This window comes from Colletes gigas, unplaced genomic scaffold (assembly GCF_013123115.1).
Source record: "Colletes gigas isolate AHSC1104 unplaced genomic scaffold, ASM1312311v1 Colletes_gigas_Sc00014, whole genome shotgun sequence".
Classification (NCBI taxonomy): domain Eukaryota; kingdom Metazoa; phylum Arthropoda; class Insecta; order Hymenoptera; family Colletidae; genus Colletes; species Colletes gigas.
The window spans coordinates 3,628,559-3,647,893 of NW_025106643.1; the positions used below are offsets into that span (position 1 = coordinate 3,628,559).

Here is a 19,335-nt window from a genome sequence, read left to right on the forward strand (position 1 = left end):
AGTAGTTCCGGGCCTCCTTCAATACGTAATCGGCATTTTTCGGCATTTTTTGCTGTTTTTTATTTTTCACTACCTGGTTCTTCGATCAAAAAATCTGAAAATCTCCCAAAGTATGTGCCCCGGTACCCGAAATGTCTCTGAATTTTTTTACATTTTTTTACTCAATAGGTCAAGAGAAATTGTACAAAAACATGATTTTCGTTTTCACCCCATTACTACCCCCACGGTCGAGATTTCAAGTTGAAAATTTGCACACAGGGTTTTTTTTTTTTTGCTATCAAATGACCAGTGGCTCGTTCCATTCGGTTTGGGGGCACATTTGACCCCCTTATTCGGCTATACCCTTTACGCCCTCACGTAACCATCAATATATACGAAAAGCCTAAATTTACGCCCTCTGCATTTTTGTTACTGTTTTAACAATCGATTCGACATGGAATTGGATAAAAATTGAATATTTTAATTTATTATTCTTTTATAACTGGTTTGGTCACCAGTCGCAGCGTCAGCCATGCGACGATCGCGCCATCTATGTTGATGAATTCTTCCTAGGGCGCGCCACAGTCAAAAGGTTAATGAATTTCGTAATTACAAGGCTAAAGTAAAAGGAGTAATTTATCAACCATTTCGTCATGACCTGTCAACCTAGGATTTGAACCAAATTTGGCAGATTTGTAGAGGGACTGATGTCCAAATGAAATCTATAAAATACTAGACGTTTATGGCCAGCCATTTTGGAGAAAAAATGACTTTAAAGTTTAAAATTTCGAAGTTATCGGATCGAATTCGTTTTTTTTTTATTAAATTTCAAAGATTTGAGTTTTTTGTAACTAGATAGATATATAATGTGTAGTTTGATGATGTTTTCAACAGTCATGGTTCTCGGGTTCGTGTCCCTGGAATTAGTGCAATTTATTTTTTTTTATTTTTTCGCTTATTTTTTTAATTTTTATTTATTTTTAATTTTAATTTTTAAATTTATGAAAGTAGTTGTCTGTTACAAAATAAATAAAATACTGTCGTGGTTATAAATGTTTATTTTCTCACGTATTCTAATTTTATTATAGAACATATAGTGTAAAATGATTCGAAAATATTATAAACAAAATCTCTTACCTGTGCTCATATTGAAACGAATTAAATTACAAAAAGGAGCGTGGAGCTGCTTCAGAAAATTTGTTTAAACAACACTCGCGCGCGTAACATCGTTAATGAATAACAAAGCATTCAATTATTTTTAAATCAATTTGAACAGCTTCATAATTATACGTAATGCCTCGTGTATTCTTGCACAATATCGAATTAATAATAACGATACCCGGTGAATAAAGTATCACTCTATATCAAAACCGTTTTAATTATGTGAGTATTAAAGCAAGGGTCTATTTAATATCCGCACAAAAGAAACAATAGGTATTAATTACAAGAGACATTGTGTGTTATTGATATTATCGCGATATTAATTGCAGTTTCGAAGGTTCCGGGATTTATATTTATTAGGAAACTTTCAAATTGCAAAATTTACACGGATTAAACGATTTCTGGAACAGCCAGTTCATCGTCACAGATCATTATTTTTATCACGTTTTGACACATTTGCAATATTTTTATATTAAAAGTACCTATTAAAAATATATTACAAATATTCCAGATTTTTACACGTTTGACAATTTTCATTTTTGGGTAATTTTCATAAATTTCCATGGGGTTACATTATTAATTGTTTATTACATTTCACTCATTTCGAGTGAATGTAAATATTTTTTGAAAGAGAGAAAAATTATTTTTCCATCGATTTTTCTTAATTATACTTGTATTTAAAAAAAATTAATGGTCCCTTTTTTTATTTTTCATTGTTCTTGTGACAGAAATTACAAAAGTATGCTAGGAGAAAGATCTATGGAAATGGAATTTATCACTCGTTTTGTGTTACATCGGTCAACATTATAATACTATAGGAGAAGAAATGTTAACAAATATTGACTTAGGCCAATTTCATAATCAGCGGGACATCCGTGACACGCACGAGAATCGTGTCACCCGCCTACTGATTGTAAATATTGAATTACGTTTGAGTTTTCCTCGTTTTTGTTCATTTTCATGTGTGTTTACTAACCTTATTTGCTATACTGTCCAAAAACATTTTGTTATCTACTTATTTATTTAATTTCTATTTCATTAACGATTTTAACGGATACTTTTCATTTTTCATTATTGTCACTAATTTCAAATATAAAAATTTATTTGGTCTTCTTATGATGTTATATAGCTTTATTTATTTCATATTTTGTGTTGTAATTTTTTATCTCAAAAACACTATATTATTGTCAGACTTAAAGAAACTAAAATGTATATTTTAACAAAATCGTTATTTTCAGATACTTTTCATTTTTCATTATTACTAAATATTTTAAATATAACTGTTTATTGGTCTTCTCTAAGATATTATATATTTTTATTTTTTTCCCCATCTTGTGCTGTAATTTTTCATGTTAAAAAGACTGTATATATTAACAAAGTCAAAGAAACTAAAAAGCTGGCTTTAAATTCACTTAAGATAGAAAATTTATTCAAAATTAAATATTTTCGACCACAATATTTGATTAAATTTTTCACTAGCTGATTTATATTCAGGTTATAATGCAAAATAATTCCAATGGAGATTGAAATAACCTCAAATTACCAGCGAGGGGCTAAAACAAAATGGCCGATGGACGTCTTACTTAACGTTTTATCTTAATTCCGTAATGTTTCGAGTACTTTTGATAGAAATTCGGAGCAACATCGTGTCAGTGTCATCGCTAATCCTCTCACGTGCAAGCGTAAATCGCCGGTCGTGTATTTTCGTCGGAGAAAGTTGGGAACTATTGATGCTCGACGACCAATTGACACAGTGCCTCCGGAACGCGCGAGGAAACGCGTTACGAACGTTTTGACGTCGAGCAAACAAGAAAATAACGTCAGGTTGACTGTTTGCTCTACAAAACGTCGATTTCCTCGGGCAAGGCGACAACCACGACCGCGACACGTTCTTCACGCTTCTCACCTTTCGCGGCAACCGCCAACCCCCCGACTCCCTCTTTTCCACCTTGTAATTCTTCGCGAATCTTCGCCCCAATGAATATCGATTTATCAATGGTCGCGTTCGATTCTCTTTTCTGGCTCGATTGTTTCGATTATCGAACGATCTGACGGATCAATTTTTAACCCCTTTGTCGAAACACTTAATTGCACTAGGCAAAATAGAACGCAAATCGATGCAAAAACGTTCTAAAAAAATGGTATTTGAGTTAAAAAAAAACTCTTTTCTAATAGTAAAAGTGTAATTATTATTTTTGATACATGCAAAGATGTTTAGAAAATGAAAATTTTAAGGGTAAAAAATAAAATTCTTTTCTGATAGTAACAGTGGAATCATTATTTCTCAATATAAATTTCAAACCGATGCAAAGACGTTTAAAAAATGATAATTTGGAGGTTTAAAGGGGGAAAAATAAAATTCTTTTCTAATAGTAATAGTGGAATCATTATTTCTCAATACAAATTTTGAATCGATGCAAAGACGTTTCAAAAAATGGTAATCTGGGTTAAAAAACTCTTCTCTAATAGTAAAAATGTAAATATTATTTATGATACAAATTTCAAATCGATGCAAAGATGTTTAAAAAATGAAGATTTGGTGGTTTAAAGTGGGAAAAATAAAATTCTTTTCTGATAGTAATAGTGGAATCATTATTTCTCAATATAAATTTCAAATCGATGCAAAGACGTTTTAAAAATGAAAATTTGGAGGATTAAAAGGGTAAATAAAAATTCTTTTCTGATAGTAATAGTGGAATCATTATTTTTCAATACAAATTTTGAATCGATGCAAAGACGTTTCAAGAAATGGTAATCTGGGTTAAAAAACTCTTCTCTAATAGTAAAAATGTAATTATTATTTTTAATACACATTTCAAATCGATGCAAAGATGTTTAGAAAATGAAGATTTGGAGGTTTAAAGTGGGAAAAATAAAATTCTTTTCTGATAGTAATAGTGGTATCATTATTTCTCAATATAAATTTCAAATCGATGCAAAGACATTTAAAAAATGAAAATTTGGAGGGTTAAAAGGATAAATAAAAATTCTTCTCTATTATTAATACTGAAATCATTATTTCTCAATACAAATTTTGAATCGATGCAAAGACGTTCAAAAAATGGCGGTCTACAGAGCTAAAATGACTAAAAAAATATAAGATATAACTATTCCGATACAAAAAATATTACAATTTCATATTAGATCATAGTCTGTATCTTCCAACGAAGCTTAAAAAAAAACTAAACAAAATTTCCTTCAAATTGGATAAAAATAAAAAGCTATAAAAAAATCACAAATTTCTATTTTACATATCAATCGCAGACATGGGATAAACGAGTATTAAGTTCGATAACATCATCAATAAAGTATAAGATAAAAGAATATTTAATTCAATGCACGGTAATATTCTATATTTTCATAAAACCGTGTTTAAACGTTTGTATCCTAGAACGTTCTTCAGACGTATCAACAAAACATTCCGCGTAACCGCTCAAAGCCACAAAACAATTCTCACCGTTTAATAATAAATATTTCAGCGAAGCATGTTTAAAGTACTGCGAATATTTCTACGAAGTAACGAAAAATATTATCTGTCCGTGGGTTTCTGAACTCTGGAAACGTTTCGTTCGATGCGTTCGTTAACAAATCGCGCGGCGCTAACGATTATTGCGTCAGATAATATATCGCGGTCGAAGGTAGGCGCAAAATAACACGTGCTGGCTAGCATAATTATTCACCGAAACAAGACGACCGAACAGAGTCGGGCAATTTAACGGTTAAATTCAATTATCTTTTTTTTTACGCCGCGAGACGAATCGTTCCGACGATACTAAATAAATTTTTAATATATCGAACCTCTACGGGCGGAAACAATAAAAAGCATTTACCTGGAAGGTGGGGGGGGGAAACGAGTTTTATTGATAGCGCTATAGCAGGCGACATTTAACGGGCGATGCACGATAACGGGCGATCATGTCGACAAGCGTGCCAGTAATAATAACGCCAGCTGAACAAGATAAACTGCTCGCTTACTCGGGAATGTGCCGCTGGTCATCGTCTGCCAGGCGTTTTTCTCTCCGGTTTGTTGAGTCCCTCGGTGCACCCTTCTCGACGACCACTCCTCCAACTTTTCTAATACAATCGCCATTTTTTTTTTGCTTTTTCTTTTATCTCGTGGAAAACTTTAAAGAGCGTCTGGCTTAATCTCGTTAAAATCTCGACCGCGAACTCCGTCGACATAAATTGGAAAAATAACAGAGATCCATGCGCGGTTTCGTGACTTCTCCGATGGCTCAACCAAACACTATCGCGACGCCACAACGCTCCTCGGTGGAATTTTGATAAAAGTAAAAATAAAATAAATAAATTTTTGTTGCTATTGAGAAACACGTTTAACCATCGTTATTCTTTTTCAACACTTTGTCAGACCAAAACTCTGATTTTAGACAATGGTAAACTATACAACTTAAAATTAGTACTTTTTGAGATTTATTTCCTCTAACATTTCAATTTGAGAATTAATTTTTATAGTTCCAAAGTGGTGAAGGATTTTTTCTTAAAATTATTTTAAATGTCATTCTTAGTGTACTGTTCGGATAACTGAAAGAACTCTGACCCGGATAACTGAAATAACTCTGACCCGGATAACTGAAACAACTCTGACCCGGATAACTGAAACACACCTATCCCCACCACTGTTCGTCCATTAGCAAAGTATCCACAAGTTCGTAAGTTTATTCTTTTGAATTACTGTGAAGCCTTCCATGCTGATACTAAATCATGATGGTAAATAACCTCCGGTTACCAAGTTAACAAACACGAACATCTCAGACTAAACTAGTAAAAATTCAAAATAATTCTCATAATCCCAGCAAAGTAATTTGCCATGAACGATGAGTTCTGTTTTGTGATGATTCCATCGACTACCAATTGTACCTAGGAAACATTGGTTCGAATCTAGAATCTAGCTAGAATTTAGATAATTAAAATAATTTGATTAGGAAAGACAGGTGAATAACAAGCGTGTCGATTATGACAATTGAAAGTTGCATAGCCCTTATCGAAAACCCGTGTATCTGTAGGTGTATTTCAACTGGGGAGCTTATAAGGCGCCCGGGCAAATAGCTTCGATCGAGCAACGGCTGCGCGAGCATTTTGTGGCGCGATAGAATCCGTGAATGCGAAACGCAAGTACGACTGCACAGCCACAGACGCGTATCACAGTGTGACGAAGTCTGTGAATGCGTGATCCGTGTGCGAGTGCACGCAGCGAGTGCTCTAGTCGTCAGATAAATTGCTAAACATTGTACCTCGAGGAACCTGGCTCTTGCAATCTACAAACGATCGAGATTAGAATATTGTTTAGCAGTTACTTGGCCCCAGCGAGCTCTTCGTGCGTTGGAAAAGTTGAGAACAGCTGGCTGGCTCGTACGTCTAGCTTTAGATCGACTGCCAATAATGTTAGGTTGCTCGAGGCTAACTATTTCCTCCGGAGGAGCTGACTATTTGGGTAAACAACACGTCCTCAAATTGGCAGCCATTTTAGTTAGGTTTATGGACAAGTTCGACAACCTTCCACTCACATTCGAATTGCAAAATTCACTTTAGAATGGTTTTACAACCTCGATCACAAAAAGAGGCTTTCCAACATGGTTATGGTAGCAAAATAGAACTTTGTACATTTAGGATCGTAAGTTTGAAAAATATTCGAGCGTAAGGGGTTGGTAGAGTCCTCGATTAGGCTTCCTCCAGTGAGAGAAACCTCCGAAACCTCATCCGAGGTCGATTGGACAGCGTCTGTTTAATCTTCCAGAGCCATGTTCCTCTAGGTATGGCTTTAGGTTGATATAGAAACCATTTGCTCTCTTCAACAGCTGCAAGCAATGAGTTTTAGGGAAGCACAGGAAATTTTCTTTCTTGTTTAACACGTTGACTACCGTGGGGGTCACCGGTGACCGGCACTCGACTTCACTTCAGCGCCATGGGGGTCACCGGTGACCGACGACGCGATCAACAGTAAAAAATACATAATTGGAGTAAATATTGATACTGATAAATTCTTCGATGATATCATTGTTACTATAACGTATTAAAAATAATTTTATTAATAAAAAATATATATATTATCTGTGCATATTGCGATGAGTTACATTGAAATACAAAGAAAAAATGAATCAATACAATCAGCACAATATGTCACCAATTTTCTAGTACAATTCTTTACTTTTATTCTTCCTAGCTGCTTTGAATTTCATGCATTTTCCAGTATTTTTTAAAATTCGTGACGAGATTTTTTCTATACACAATTGCTTGAAGAGATGCAAACTTCATCGTCAGAACATTTCAAGAAGACTAAATAATCAGAGTAGCTGCTTATTAACTGGAGAATAACAGTTTGAAAAAGTTGATAATCTCAAAAAACGGTCTACAGCGTCGCGGAGGTCACCGGTGACCCCCACCACGAAAAAAGCATTAAATATAATTAAACAACTCACTTTGCCTGCTGTAAATAATATTTCAACATAATATGCATCGCGTAATAAATAATTTTTATTATCGCCATGGGAAAACCACGTAAAATACGAGCGGCAGTCAACGTATTAAACATCGACGATATATTACGGATATTTCATTCGTTGTTTTCTATTAAGTCGTTCCATAAGTTAAATAAGAAGAACAAAATCCGTTGAAATCTAAAGATTTCTTCATTTTTTTCTGAAAACCGCTTAATAACTGGATTTTATCTTTTTTGAATCTTATAGTAAATAGTTTGAAAATTTGGAATGTTTTAGGGAGCAAAGATTTACTAATTTCTGTAAAATTTCATTTAATGCTTGAAACAATGCTTTAAATTCTAGTACAAAATTTGGTACGAACTTATGGGAGGACCTAATACTTATTAGTGTTATAATTGCAGCCATTTTGGTAACTGCGGCCATTTTAAGTTCGATTTTAAATTCTACTTCGATTAAATTCTGTTTTAATTTAACGAAACGTTGCACAGGTTTCCAGGAAAATGATTTTTGGCTAATTTGGTACAATGGCGACAGAATCTTGCTGTACACAGATGTCGCCCGCGAAGAGATAAAATGGCGCGAACTTTGAGTTATTTAAGTACATTTGCAGTAGTTGTCGTTTAAAAAATAATCGTTTATCTAATACTTCAAGAATTTCGAACATTCAGGAAGAATATCTGAATAAAAATTGGGAACTTCCAACAACAGTTTTACGCCATTGCTAATTTCAAATAATGATATTAATTCTGACGAACGCATAGTTAAAAAAACGCGATAAAACTCTGTGATTAATTCACGATTACAGAGACACTAACTCGAAAATTAAACTTTGTGCAAAAACAAAACTGTACAACGAAAATTTTACTTGAAATTAAAGAATAGTACAGCACCTTATCAAATTGTGGAACTTCAAAACAGTGTGCTTTAATAGGAATTTAGAAATGTTGGGAAAAAAACCATATTCAATTTTTCGATATTCGCCATTTTTTTTTTTTATTACGATCGTATTACGAGATTCGATCTATACGGTGTAAATATTTTATAAAAAAAATAGTTTGCAGTTAGTTAGTTAGTTTGTTAGTTTGTCAGTTAGTTAGATAGTTTGCAGTAAATTAGTTAGTTTGTCAGTTAATTAGTTTGTTTGCAGTTGGTTAGTTAGTTTGACAGTTATTTAGTTAGTTTGCATTAAATTAGTTAGTTTGTCACTTAGTTAGTTAGATTGCAGTTAATTCGTTAGTTTGCAGTTAGTTAGTTTGCAGTTAATTAGTTAGTTTGCAGATAGTTAGTTAGTTTGTCAGTTAGTTAGTTAGTTTGCAGATAGTTAGTTAGTTTGCAGTTAGTTAGTCACTTTGTCAGTTAGTAAGTTAGTTTCATATTCAAGGAGATAATATAACGGATTTGATGGAAGTTTGTCACACATCCCGGTAGCGTGCGCTGTGAGTATGCGCAGAGGAGTGTGCGCGAATGAGAACGCGCGCATGCGTGTTGCGTCGCTTTCCACCGAGATTGTTGCGTGGTCGTCGCGCGTTGTTGCGTGCACCAACATGTATCACTTCTGTATTGTTCATTATCATTAAACCGTTATATATATATGTATCCAACAATCTAACAGGATTAATATCGACAAGTTCGCAGAATAATCGCGAACGCGTTAACGATCGACTATTTCTCGAAATTAGACGGTCGTTTCCCCGGTTAATTGCGTATTCCTGAAAAAGAAGCACCGAAACTCCCCCGCGGAACGACTGCTAAGTTTCTTGCGCAGAAAATTAATCCATTCGTCATCCCCGGTTGGTTTCTTACCGTTCAAAAACAGTTTGCGTCGCTTGACAGGCAAAGAATTATGTTAACCGCGCAAATGGTGATTTGATAAGATCTATTCGCGTTTCCACGCCAATGAATCAATATATCCCGTTATTAATTAAACTTTGAACGTTAGTTTCGCGGGATCGGATGAACGTCGGATTATTCGATCGAAATATCCGTTTCCCATTTTGACTTTGAGGATTACAGATCAGAAAACCCGTCGTCAGTGTTCCGTAAAACGACGAAATCATAATGGCGGTCGTCCAAAGAAACAAATTCAATATCTTTTTCTATTTTACGTCTCTTTTTACTGTCTTTCGACAAGTCAACAAATTAAATCAATCTTTAATTCGAAAAATATGTGTTTAGAATCTTTTTTGATACTTTTCTGGTCCAAGAAAATAGTAATGAAGGATATTGAATTGAATGCGTGTTCAAGTAATATATGATCATTAAATTGCGGATGTTTAGAATCTTTAGAATTAGTTTAGAATCTTTTTTGATACTTTTCTGGTCCAAGAAAATAGTAATGAAGGCTATTGAATTGAATGCGTGTTCAAGTGATATATGATCATTAAATTGCGGATGTTTATGCAAATGCATATGTTTCTAGGAAACAGATAAAAGAGTGAAACCTAAATAAAAGTTTGTTTCATCACTGGAGGCCCTTAAAAATATATTTTTCATAAAAACCTATGTCATATATGTTTATTGCATTTCTTTTGACAAAATTAATGCTTATATGGGCTTTCGAACATTCATTTCAGTCTACTAATTTAACGAATTATAGAATAAAAATAATAGAAATTTAATAAGAATTAAATTATAAAATTTAAGAATTTTCATCAGACAGTTTGTCACCCAGAAATTCATGGCTTTTGACACTTGCAATTAACTATCGAGGTTATTAACAAGCAAGCTTCAATACAAAACAATAAAAAAAAAAACAACAAAAATCAATACAATAGAAATCTTTAAATCAATAAAAAAAGATAAAGATTTTTTTAACATTTCATTTCATTTAATTTTGATATTCGATGATGAATTTTCCTATTTTACTATTAGATGAATTTTCTTATAATTACAAATTATAATAATGAACCAATGAACCTGAAAGAATTAATTTTGACCCTTGCATCCGGTTTCTGTCTTTCAACGTTGGAAAATCAACGCACGGTGGCGCCGATAAATAATAAACAAAGTTATTACAGCTGTAAGTGCGGGGAAGTTCTTCGAATGTAATTCAAATGTATGCGTGATAGCTGGCTGGTTTAGAGTAGGATAATAATGTTAGGGGATGTGCGTGTTCGTAGGTGTGTGGGAGGGGTTGAATAAGTTCTTAAGGGCGGTCTGTGCGTTGCGAGAGTTCAGCGGGGTTTAGAGCGCGGAGAGAAAATTTAAAGCTAAGTTTTAGGGGTAGAGTTGAACCAGTATCCAGTCAGTTTATGTTTGAGGTTACATGGGGGGCACCCCAAAATATTTCAGCTAACTCCGATGCTTAGAAATCAATATTTTTAGTCAAGAATTCATTGGTATCAAAAGTATATTTCATAAAGTATAAAAGTATATTTCAACTAATTTTGATGCTTGGAAATCAATATTTTTAGTCAAGAATTCATTGGTATCAAAAGTATATTTCATAAAAAAGAGCAACACTCATCTCGTGTTCTTTAAAGTAGCATCACACTTTTAAGCTTTGTAAAAAAATTAATTTAATTCTTCTTCTTTTATGAACGAATAAAAAGTGGTTTATTTTATAATTCTGTTTTTAAAAATACTTGGTACTCATATGAAATAACTTAAGTAAATGTAATAACGTGATATAAGCTAGATCAAGAATATAAATTTGTGATCAATGGAGGCCATGGAAGACCTCAGTGTGCATGAGAAATATCAGTGTTGGTTAAGACCAAATTTTTTTTAACTATCTCATTTTTAAAACTTCGTTGATTCAGCTTGCAAGAACTTCTTGAGCAAATCCTCATCTTAAAGTAGATTTTGAAGTGGAAAGTTACAAATCCACAGATATACTTTTGTAAATTGATCTATTAGAGCAGTGGGAATAGGAAGTCTTTTTGGCATTCGTATGAATGTAATTAAAAAATTATTGTACTGTTTACTTTATGGAGACTATGTTAAATGCAAGAAATCGGTTAGAACGTCAAAGGAGTAATATGATTCATTCTGGCCTCGGTCTACCAATTAAGGTTTAACCTGTTGCATCGCAACAGTAAAGTCATAAAGCGAACGGATATAGCTGTTCATGTTTTAGAAATTAGAATTCTCGTTTATAGCTCTGTGCCATGAAGGTGGCGCATTGGACACCAATTTTCTAACCTTACGTGCACGTTTCTTCGGATCCGTGTGTATCGTGACTTCGCAGCCAGCCGTATCATTTCAAACGAACATACGAAACTTTCGTCCTAGTTAGCGTAATCTGCACCATAATCGGTTATGCACTTCACGGTGAACCACCAAACGGGGCCACTTTATTCTTATCGAACTGAACACTTTCGACGAATCGAATACATACATCTCACATAGAATGGGAGAGATTTAAAAAAATTCAAAAAATAAATATTTATATTGTTTCATTTGAGAATTATTTAACATGTCAAATCCTCTTTAACACGTTCACTGCCAGATTAAAACCGTGTAATATTCTGCAAAAGTAACATTTTTATTCTGGACCATTGTTAGCTACATAACCTAAAATTTGTTTCATTTCTAACTTTTGTAACTTTCTTAAAATTCATAACTTCTAAAATTTATTTCAGTACTAACTTTTGTAACTTTCTTAAAATTCATAACTTCTAAAATTTATTTCAGTACTAACTTTTGTAACTTTCTTAAAATTCATAACTTCTAAAATTTATTTCAGTAGTAACTTTTGTAACTTTCTTAAAATTCATAATTTCTATCCAAATTTATTTTTCTCAACTTCTTAACTTAAGAATTCATTTTTCGTCGTCCTCGTTCGTCATCGTTCTTACACGATTAATTAACGATACATCTCATCAAACACTGATTTAAAAATAAAAACCAGGACAGTGCTTTCGAATTATAATACTTCGAAAGTCATTGAACTTTAAGAGTTAAAATTTTACAGGGATTGCTATTTTATTTGTTAGAATCGTAGTGATAGGTGAGCAGAGAGATATTTTGAGATTAAAAAGAAGAAGAATCGTTCTACTGTACACGGTTACTCGAATGGACGATTGAGCTAAACGTAAGCAGTGGTGGGGATGATTTCGTTGCAAGTATCCGGGTCACAGATTGACGCTTTAAGCGAGACACTACTGTACTTCGCGAGTTCCGATTATTCTTCAATAAATAAACTTCACTAATTGTGATTTCTGTGCATAATGGTGCTTCACAATTTAGGAAAACACTATATTTCAATAAAATAATGACATTAAAATAATTATGTGCATAAAAATGCATTTGGGTTTAAATTTTTCTTCAGGCAATAATTGTAGCATTCGTGTATGATAAATCAAGAATTTTGTTGATAATATATACGGTGTTTTGGACAGATTCTGGGGGCCAAAATAAGTCGAAAATCAAGAATATCAATTTCTTGATTGAGGCTTCGTTAGAAAGTTATCGAAAATTAAATTACAGAATTTCTAATCATTCTGAAAAAATTATTTTTAGTTTCAGGGGTCAATTATAATCATTTTTTATAAATAGACATTCCCTCGAAATCCTATCCACTTTCGAGAAAAAAATTCGAATAGATAGACAAATTTTTCGTCGAAATTAAAAAGTTTCAAATCATTGTAAAAAAATTATTTTCGGTTAGGAGGGTCAATTACAATAATTTTTGGTGAATAGACATATCATCGAAATCTTAACCAGTTTCGAGAAAAAAATTCCTCACCGAAAATACAATGTCTGACCATATATTGATACGTTTCACTGAAATTTCATGCGAATCTTTAAAACGTCATAACTTCTGAACGGATTGGCCGATTTTAATGTTTAAAACGGCAAACAACGCGTATTTTAGTGGAGAATATGTAGAAATTCCAAAAATATTCAAAAAGTTGTTCCATCATCCCGTATAGAGAGAAAACCCCCATAAAAATGGTCTAATTTTCAAACAGCCATAACTCCTACAATAGTGAATATATTTCGATGAAACTTTTTTCTGAAGTAGAGCTCATAAATAGCTACAAAAAAGTATTAAACAACTTTTCTGTACAGCGTCAAACAAACTTATTAAAAATGAAAAACGAATTTTTAAGAAAAATCGACAAGGAGTTAATGCCTAAATTTCTCGGCGAAAAGAAAAATTTCGAATCGTTCTAAAAAAATTATTTCTAGGTTCTGGGGTCAGATACAATCATTTTTGGTGAATACATATACCCCCGAAATCTTACGCACTTTCGAGAAAAAAATTCAAGAAGGTGCCTAAATTTTTCGACGAAAAAAAAAAAATTTCATATCGTTCTGGAAAAAATATTTTCAGTTGTAGGGGTCAATTACAAGCATTTTTGGTCAAATGACGTAACCCCGAAATCCTACGGACTTTCGAGAAAAAATCGTAACTCTTGAACCGATTGTAGGATTTCAATGATTCAAAATTTAAAGAATGTAATTAATTTGAATGAATTAACAAAAAATACATTGAATGTGTACAACTTTTTAATGAAGCCTCGATCATCAAATTGGTACTCTCGATTTTCGTTTTATTTTGGCCTCGATGCAAAGAATTTTAATCGTCACAAAACTTCTACATTTGCCACTAAGACTATTCTAGAATGGAGTGATCTATTATGAAAATATAGTTAAGTGATTTTTCCAAATTTGACACTTAGTTTTCCTTGAAATTAACTGGTCAAAAACAGCTATCATACAAATTATCATACAAGAGTCGTTCAATAAGTCCTTGGAAGATCCAAGACCAACCAAGATCCTTGTAGCATCAAAAATGGTCTTTTTAATAAGGATCATGACTCACTAGACAACTGTCAAAGTGTCAGTTATATCCACCACATGGTTTCGATGGCCAAAATCATGGAATTAAAGTTCGAATTATTACAACATCCACCATATTCACCAGATTTGGCCTCCAAGTGACTTCTTTTTATTTCCAAATTTTAAAAAATGGCTCGGTGGACAACGATTCACGTCGAACGAGGAGGTCATCTACCTAACAGATGCCTATTCTGAAGAACCACCGAAATCTTACTGTTCAGATGGCTTAAAAAAGTTGGAGAAATGCTTAGAAGAGTTTACAGAGCTAAATGGAGATTATGTTAAAAAATAAAAAAGAAATCTACCCAAAATAATTAGTATTTCTCCCTTTTTCCGAGGACCTATCGAACGACCCCCAAGCCAGTAAAATATCATTAATAGACTGCGGATCTTTATGCAAATTTCTAGAGCTTTCTCAACCCCTAAATATAATAATTCGTATCTTACTTGAAACATTTCTAATATTTTTGCATACCAAGTGCATTCTGTAGTTGTTTGAGAGTTAAAATGTCTCATAAATGCATAGACATCCGCAGTCTAATCATTAAAATCGATGAGTGGAGCTATCCTATCGAAAGCGACTGGCAGTTATCCGGGTGACACTGTATTACGAGAACAGTGTGGCCTCTCGCGAGACGAGGAATTCGAATGCTCATGCAGCAACGATTCTCCCGTCGCTCGTAACCGAAAATTCGTCGCTCGTAACTCGGCCGCGTAGCCAAGGAAGCGGTAACGACCGTGGCGAGGAAGTGACAACAATCACGCGCAACTGGACACACAGATGAACGAGGAAAGGAAGGGCGGTGAGGGGGGTGTGGAAACACTTACGACACAGAGCTCTGTACCGCGAGCTACGGTTGGTCCCTGGCGGACAAAGAGCTGGCACACCGTCTTCGTAGAGTTCCCTCGGTGTCTTCCGATCGAGAGGCCCGTAATTGCACACGAGGGTCTCGACTCGATCCTCGATCCCGCCGGGTATTGTATGCACGATCGTCGGGAACTCGCCCCGATTCGTCGGTTCGTCTAGCCTGGCCGTGTAAATTGCACGGCCGCAGCCGACTTGGCTAATTGTCGCCGAGGCGAACGCTATGTACGACAGGTTGCCCCGAGCTGTGAAGTTCACCAATCTGAAACAGACAATCGTGGACACGTGAGTGTCCATTTCAGATTTTCCCTTCTCGCGTTACTGCGTTTGGGAACTGACTGAAAGAAAAAAAATGGAAGTATATGTTTTATAAATCCTCGTGTGTTATCGCCTTTCTCTACTTTCTATGACATTCAATCACCTTGTGTAATAGGTCGTTGAACTCGTTTTAAGATCCTCAAATCTTCATCTAAAAACATACCGATCCATTTAAAAAAATTGACGTGACCTTCAAATGTCTGTAGTACCTCCATCTGCAAGAAAATTATTATCGCCACCGAATAGCGCCCTTCGTACTGTGCAATTTACTTTGGCAAATATTTCTGTGAGACTTATAGTTTCGAAGATATCTAAAGTACTAATAGTTACCACCCTGTATATAAAAAAGAAACATAAATTTTATCAACGATCATTTTTACTGAATTTGCCAGAATTCCAGAGATTTATTGCAATTTTCGGTGCATTTTTTTGTGCACTTTCCATTTCAATATTTCATTTTGTAATGTTATGTTTAGCACTATAGTATCTTTTAGAGAGCAAAATAATTTTTTTATAATATTTATAATTTCTATCAATTTTTTTTTCATGTTAAATGTTTATCAGTTTTGAATTGAGTTTAGATAGAAATACCTTCGTGATTTTCTGAATATTAATTTGGGGAATGTTTACCGTTTAATTTAAGGCAAATTTTAGCTACTCGAATTTGCTTATTAAGACGTAAAAATTGATATAACGAACAATGTTTTTTTTTTAATATATTCAAGAGATGGTTCTGGGTTAGGTCTGGGTTAGGTCTGGGTTAGGTCTAGGTTAGGTCTGGGTTAGATCTGCGTGTTCCTATGTCTGGGTTAGGTCTGGGTTAGGTCTAGATTAGATCTAGGTTAGGTCTGAATTAGGTCTGGATTAGGTCTGGGTTAGGTCTGGGTTAGGTCTGGATTAGGTCTGGGTTAGGTCTGGGTTAGGTCTGCGTGTTCCTATGTCTGGATTAGGTCTGGGTTAGGTCTAGAGTAGGTCTAGGTTAGGTCTAGATTAGGTCTAGATTAGGTCTAGGTTAGGTCTGGATTAGGTCTAGGTTAGGTCTGGGTTAGGTCTGGGTTAGGTCTGCGTGTTCCTATGTCTGGATTAGGTCTGGGTTAGGTCTAGATTAGGTCTAGGTTAGGTCTGGATTAGGTCTAGATTAGGTTTAGGTTAGGTCTGGGTTAGGTCTGGGTTAGGTCTAGGTTAGGTCTGGGTTAGGTCTGCGTGTTCCTATGTCTGGGTTAGGTCTGGGTTAGGTCTAGATTAGATCTAGGTTAGGTCTGGGTTAGGTCTGGGTTAGGTCTGAGTTATTATATTAAAATAATAACTTAAATTAAATAAAAATACCTCCGTGATTTTCTGAATATTAATTTAGGGTATATTCACCCTTCAATTTAAATCAAATTTTAGCTACTCAAATTTGCTTATTGAGACGTAAAAATTGATATAACGAACAATGTTTTCATAAATATATTCAAGAGATGGTTCTGGGTTAGGTCTGAGTTATTATATTAAAATAATAACTTAAATTAAATAAAAATACCTCCGTGATTTTCTGAATATTAATTTAGGGTATATTTACCCTTCAATTTAAGGCAAATTTTAGCTACTCGAATTTGCTTATTAAGACGTAGAAATTGATATAACGAAGAATGTTTTTTTTAATATATTCAAGAGATGATTCTGGGTTAGGTCTGGATTATTATATTTTATTTTTTAAATTTAAGAAAAAATGTTACGTAGATTATGGAATGTTAAGTTTTCTACTCAAATTATCACTACGATATTTCATTATTACGCTAAATCAAAAAGAATAAATTCAGTCAGTAATCAGTTGACAAGAAACTGCAACAGTAAAAATTAGCAAAACATTTTTCATTCGATAAAATATCAAGGTCACTTGAATTTTTTTAATGAAAAGAAAATAGTATTTTTAAAGATTGATGAATCTTTGTATTCTCTTCACAAAAGTATTAGAATTCTCAGATAAAAAATTAATAAATTTTAAAATTATGATTTTTATTTGTAATTTTCATATGATTGATGCATACTGCCAGTTATAAGAATTAATATATTTGATCTAGGGATTCTTTAACGTTGAGAATAGTTCCCCAAAGATGAACATTTATGAAAAAATTTGAAAAATATTTTAACCTAAAAACTAATTTTTGATTATTTGTAATCGACAACTAGTAACATTTTCGTTATAGGCATTGAACGAGAAAACGTACGGAAACTCTTCGAGTGCTATCGTTTTAGGATCAATAGATTTGTTAGAAAGTGGAGCCTACAACTTTAGCCCAGTTCTCTTCTGAAAGCTTTCGTCCAGATTGCGTCTTCTTGTAAGATAGAGAGATATTGTACAATGTTTGGAGCTATTCAAAAATCTTGAAAAGAGATATCGAGAATGTTTCGACTCGAGTCTACTTATTTATAATGATTTCAATTATTTTGGGGGGGCCTCAAATCAGCATACACACTGGTTCATTTACACAAATTTTATTTTAAACAATTTAAAAATATTTAAACATGTTTCGAATGTTTTTCTTTTCGTTCATCAACAGTAAAATTACCCACTATTAACAAAAATGTTTTAAATCATTTTTATTCCGTTCTTCTAGTAGGCTACAAACGTAACATTTAAATAAAATGATTTCAAAGCAGTGCTTGGAACAACACTCCTGAATATTGATTCATAGTACGTTGTAGCCTAAATGGGGGACGTTAAACCGACCTTATATTTTTTCGACACAATTGGTTACCTGTTTTCAGAGAAAATAGGGTCTCAGTGGACGTTGGACGATAAGTGACGCTCAGAAACAATAACCGTTTCGAGTGTTACGATAGCAATACGCATAAAGCTTGATGAATCGATTCCCACACTTAACGTCTCTCGAGGACGTGTTGTCACAGACGCCATTTTCAAATATTAGGCTTAGAGGAGAAGAATCTGTCGTGCAGACCAATTGATAGAGCGATCCTTGGACACATAAAGAGTCTTGGCCAAAACAATGTATATTTGGCACAATAATATTCGTCATCTATTCTTCACGAATACTAATCTGCTCTCAGCAATCGGAAAAACGCTATAAATCTGTTCCTGTTGACACCAGGAAAAATCGTGTACAGAGAATTAGGGGAATATTTATTTAAATAAATGAGTTTCTGATTTTTGGTATACATTAGTTTCTTCATAAAAGAAAAAGAAAAATAAAAAAATTAAAATTATAAATATTAACGAAAAATTATATTAAATAATATATATGACGTAGGTTTCGAGAGACTTATATTACCAATTACACTTTAATTAAACAATTTAATATCAGATTTATATTGCATGTTGATTAAATAAAAAGTTACTGTACTACATGTGTCATTTTTATAGCAGACTATTTCCAAAAAGAGTCGTGTAAACTGTAGAAATATATACCAATTATTTTCACTGGTATTCGTACATTACAATGGTAGTGAACTACAAATTAAACAAACAAAATTGTTTCTTATGTAGTATGTTCTTATGTAATATCAAGTACCACGTGGTAAACCTTGAAAAACTGCTTTATTACGGGCTGCTACACGGGAGACGACCAAACTTACCAATGGCGTCCGCTCGCAGCGCCCTCACCTCGATCTACCGAACCTACGCTTCCGCTACTACGCTAGTCATGCACTATACTTCTAAAACAATATAAATACCAAAGATTATCGGTTTTGTAATTGGATAATACTTAATATTGAAGCTCGTCAATACCAAAAATAAAGAAATAAAGTACTTTACAAATAGAA

The 19,335-nt window shown here is 33.7% G+C and overlaps 1 protein-coding gene across 1 annotated transcript in view; it reads right to left on the reverse strand.

Moving 5' to 3' along the window:
• The window catches only part of LOC122399662, a 39,032-nt gene that overhangs the window by 12,485 nt on the left and 7,212 nt on the right, over positions 1-19,335 (reverse strand). The window contains exon 2 of the mRNA XM_043400501.1: positions 15,216-15,514. Coding sequence (XP_043256436.1) covers positions 15,216-15,514 — 299 coding nt within the window. The remainder of the gene's footprint in view (positions 1-15,215; positions 15,515-19,335) is intronic.